Source organism: Pelodiscus sinensis, chromosome 32 (genome assembly GCF_049634645.1).
Source record: "Pelodiscus sinensis isolate JC-2024 chromosome 32, ASM4963464v1, whole genome shotgun sequence".
Classification (NCBI taxonomy): domain Eukaryota; kingdom Metazoa; phylum Chordata; order Testudines; family Trionychidae; genus Pelodiscus; species Pelodiscus sinensis.
In genome coordinates, this window is record NC_134742.1 from 1,532,501 (window position 1) to 1,536,873 (window position 4,373).

The window sequence follows — 4,373 nt, forward strand, 5'->3', positions numbered from 1 at the left end:
TAGATAGATAGATAGATAGAGGGGGTGCGTGGGGATAGATAGATAGATAGATAGATAGATAGATAGATAGATAGATAGATAGATAGATAGATAGATAGAGGGGGTGCGTGGGGATAGATAGATAGATAGATAGATAGATAGATAGATAGATAGATAGATAGATAGAGGGGGTGCGTGGGGATAGATAGATAGATAGATAGATAGATAGATAGATAGATAGATAGATGGGGTGTGCGGGGATAGATAGATAGATAGATAGATAGATAGATAGATAGATAGATAGATAGATAGATAGATAGAGGGGGTGCGGGGGGATAGATAGGGAGTGTGTGGGGATATCTAGCTAGATCCATGGATCCATTGACTGCAGGGTTACAGTTTGCCATGTAGCTGCTGAGGGTTGGCGCGGTGCCTGGTAACTACCAAAGTTGTGTGTAATTGTCCTGTCTGGTGGTTCTGCCCCTAAACTGTCATCTCAATTCATGGGAGCTTTGCTTTGAAGTGCGGGTGTACCTATGGTTGTGTTGTTAATCTGTGTGCGTGCGTGTGCGTGTGTGTGTGCGTGTGCGTGTGCGTGTGAGAATAGGCCTTTGTTCTCTGTCACTGGGCTGGAAAATCGAGTCTGCTCTGTGCTGGTTGTGAACGCCCCCAGAGCCGCTGGGGCCGTGTGCGACGGGGGATGGGACTCACTCCCTATCACTTTTCCCAGCAAGAGCCCGTCTCTGTGGCTCTCTTTGCGCTCGCGGCCTGGCCCCGCTGCCGGGGACGCCCTCTGCAATCGTCCCGCTGGCCCCACGGAAGCTGGACGGAGCCGAAAGTTGCAGAGCGAGGCCGGGATCCGGACAGCCCTTATTTCGGGGGCGTTGTTCTTTGGGGGGTCGTCCCACCCGGGTCTTTGAGGCTAGGGGGGATCGGGGGGCAAGTCCTTGGAGGACGCCTGAGCTCCTCCTGAACCACCTAACACAGGTGTGTCCCCCCGAACCAGTCCCGCGGCCGAGCGTGGGAACGGCCTCACCTGTGGGTGCTCGGCAGGCGCATGGCGCCCAGCTCCGCGTACCAGTCGTCCGTCTCGTCGCGATGGGTCAGGATGCGGCCGCCCACCCGGCTGCTGATTTCCAGGACGGTCACCTTGGGGAGAAGACGGCCCGTCACTCAGCCGGCCCGGCCCAAGGGTCGGAGCGAAGAAGTGAACTCGGCAGCGTTAGCGGGGGGAGTTACGCTCACGGCGGCAGGCGGAAGAGAGCCGGGTACCTCGAGTTTAGTGCACGGAGAGGAAATAACAAGACACACCCAAGCCGGCACGGAGCCCTTGCCTGGCTCCGGCACAGAACCACAGAAAGGAAGGGACCTTGAGGGGATATTCAGTCCCGTCCCCGGCCCTCCCGGCAGGACCCAGCACCGTCCAGACCATCCCTGGCAGGTCTGTCCAACCTGCTCTTCCATGTCTCCTGGGTTGGAGACTCCACAACCCCCCTAGGAAATTCAGTCCAGTGTCCCCCCCCCCCCTCAGAGTTAGGAAGTTTGTCCTCATGTCCAAACTCAACCTCCCTTGCTGCATAGTAAGCCCATGGCTTGTCGTCCTGTCTTCAAGGAGAACAATTTTTGTCCCTCCTTCTTGTGACACCCTTTTAGGTACGTGAAAACGGCTCCCCTGTCCCCTCTCCGTCTGCTCCTTTCCAAACTAAACCAGCCCAATTCTTTCCGTCTTCCCTGCTAGCTCGTGTTTCTTAGGGATTTTTGTTGCTCTTCTCTGGACCGTCTCCAATTTCTCCACATCCTCCGTGAAATACGGCACCCAGAACGGGACACACGCCGCCAACCGAGGCCTGATGAGCGCAGAGCAGAGCGGAAGAACGACGCCTCGGCGTTGTCGGCACTGCCGGTGTCTCGCGCAAGAAGCGTTTGGCGGGAGAGATCTTCCGCAAAAACGTCTTGCGCAAGAGCGCGTCTGCCCAGCCAACGCGCGTCGGAAAAGCGATGCGCTTTTGTGCAAGAGAGAGTCCAGGCACTTTCAATAGGAAACTCGGATCGCTACTTCCAGAATGGCCACTTGTTTTTTTTCCTCCTCCCTCTTCTCCCGAAAAAACTCCCTCTCCCCCATCCACGCACGCCTGTTTCCGAAAGAGCGTTTTCGCCAAAAGGCTTCCTCCTCGTAGAAAGAGGGTTCCCAATGGTGCAAGACCCCCTCTGCTCTTTCCATGGGCTGCCGATTTACTGGCGAAAGATCGTGTGGACGCTCAGTGCGTTTTTGCGTGAAAACAGCCATTTTCCCGCAAAAACGCTGCTGGGTAGACACAGCCCTCGTGCCCTGGGGAACGTGTTACCTTGTGACCGGCGTCTCGGAGCAGCTTGGCCGCCGCGAGGCCGCTGATCCCCGCCCCCACGATGACCACCTCCGCTGGACGCTCCGCCTTCGGGAGCCCGTGGGTCACAATCCCCACCAGCTCCTCGTAGTCATGGTCATGCAGGCAGGGCGCGGGGTCGAAGGCGAGGCTCTCGGGGTGCAGGACGGCCGCGAGGAGGAGCAGCCGGGCCAGCGCTGGGGGCGGAGGGGGAAAGAGAAACGAGGGGCCGTCAGTGAAGCCAACGCACACGCCTGAGCCCGGAGGGCATCGCTGGAACCGGCAGAACCCAGACCCACATGAAGGGGGGCAGGGAAGCCAGCAGAGCAAACCCAGCTCCTCGCCGCACGCGGGCACAGAGAAGGTGAGTGTGAGGTTTGTCGGCCGTGTCCAATTGGAGTAGACAGCCCTGCGCACCCTCTGGACAAACGCCGGTACCCGCAGCGCGAGGGGATGCGGGGAGGGGGATCCCTCGCATGTTGGGAGCCAGTTGAAAATAAACCAAAGGAAGTTTTTCTTCACTCAGTGCACAGTCAACCTGTGGAACTCCTCGCCAGGGGATGTGCTGAAGGGCAGGACTTTACCAGGGTTCATAAAAGAGCTGGGTAGATCCATGGAGGTTAGTCCAGCAATGGCTATTAGCCAGGATGGGTAGCAATGGTGTCCCTAGACTCTGTTTCTCTGGAGGCGGGTGACAGGGGAAGGATCGCGTTGGGATTAGGGGTTCTGTTCCCTCCCTCTGGGGCCCCTGGCATTGGTCTCTGTGGGCAGACAGGACATCAGGCTAGATGGACCTTTGGCCTGACCCCATCCGGCCGTTCTTAGTTCTTATGTTCTTAAAAAGAGAGCAAGACGCAAAACGAGAAAGCCGCAGCGGAGGGACCCACACCACCCTGTCGACCCGCCGCCCAGCCCCAACGCCATTCTCCCGGCACGGCCGTTTCACTTACAGAATCGGTCCATGTTTCCACCGGCAGCCTGAGTCCCGGCGTGAGCGCTTGGAATTTATAGCCTGACCCACAAAAAGAAATTTCCTCCCCGGTAGTGGCTGCCACATGCTGAGGGCGACAGAATTAATTTCTAGGGGGAAATGAATGTCCTGTCTTTTGCAACTCTGTGCATCTTCCCCACCCTTAGGTCAGGAGACACCCAGTGTCGGGAACCCAGGGGGGCTTTTTCTTTCGGGAAAGTCCCTTATATGTATCCATCCCCGTCCTACCTGGATCTGTCTTCCTCTCTGCAGAGACGGTGCGGTGGCTACTTCTGCAACATGGCCAAACTTCTGAGCCTTTTTCTGCTGATTGCCCCCTTACCTCTGAAGAACTCTGGAAGGCAGCGTGGTTGAGCAGTTCCCACCCCATGAGAACGAGGGTGTCATGCATAGGAGGCAGGCTGAAAACAAACCCAAGGCCGTTTTTCTTCACACTGCGCACTGCCAACCTGTGGAACTCCTCGCCGGAGGACGGGGTGCAGGCCAGGACTTGAACAGGGTTCAAAAAAGAGCTAGGGACATTCACAGAGGGTCCATCGATGGCTACTAGCCAGGATGGGCAGGGATGTCACCTGTATGTGATACGTTTCTTACTGGGACCGGTTGTGGTCTCTTTGCACTTTGCATAAGCTCTATTTTGAGGACTAAAGATCCGTGCCCGGCTCCAATCGGCCAACTGGCCTCCCTGTTTCCCGAGAAGCGCCTGTGTGCTTTGCTCCCCTTCCGGGCTTGGTAGCAACCCTCCGAAACATCCGCCGGCTACTTCCTTCTCCTCCATGAAAATCTCCTTCGTGGGAATGCCTTTGAACAGCTGAGCTGGAGGGCTGACGGCAGCCTGCCACACTACCCACTTCCCTTATTGTCATGTGCTTCCCCCGGCTGTCTGGGTGCAGGCGTCTCGCGCCTCGGCTCTCGTGCTGAGATGGGGAGTTCTGTGTGGGAAGGGCTAATTCTGTAATACGGCCAAGCCTCTCTGGATCTTTCTTTCGATTCCCCCCCGTACATCAGAAGAACTCTGTGGAAGGCAGCGTGGTTGAGCT

The 4,373-nt window shown here is 57.0% G+C and overlaps 1 protein-coding gene across 2 annotated transcripts in view; it reads right to left on the reverse strand.

Annotated features, from left to right (window-relative positions):
• The window catches only part of LOC102461812 (L-amino-acid oxidase-like), a 51,929-nt gene extending 48,342 nt beyond the window's left edge, over window positions 1-3,587 (reverse strand). For both annotated transcript variants that reach the window (XM_075913640.1, XM_075913639.1), the window contains exons 1-3: window positions 3,293-3,587; window positions 2,325-2,539; window positions 1,016-1,128 (exon numbers count right to left, since the gene is read on the reverse strand). In XM_075913640.1, the coding sequence (XP_075769755.1) occupies window positions 1,016-1,128; window positions 2,325-2,539; window positions 3,293-3,305 (341 nt within the window). In that variant the 5' untranslated portion in view covers window positions 3,306-3,587. The remainder of the gene's footprint in view (window positions 1-1,015; window positions 1,129-2,324; window positions 2,540-3,292) is intronic.
• Between the last annotated feature and the right edge of the window lie 786 nt (window positions 3,588-4,373).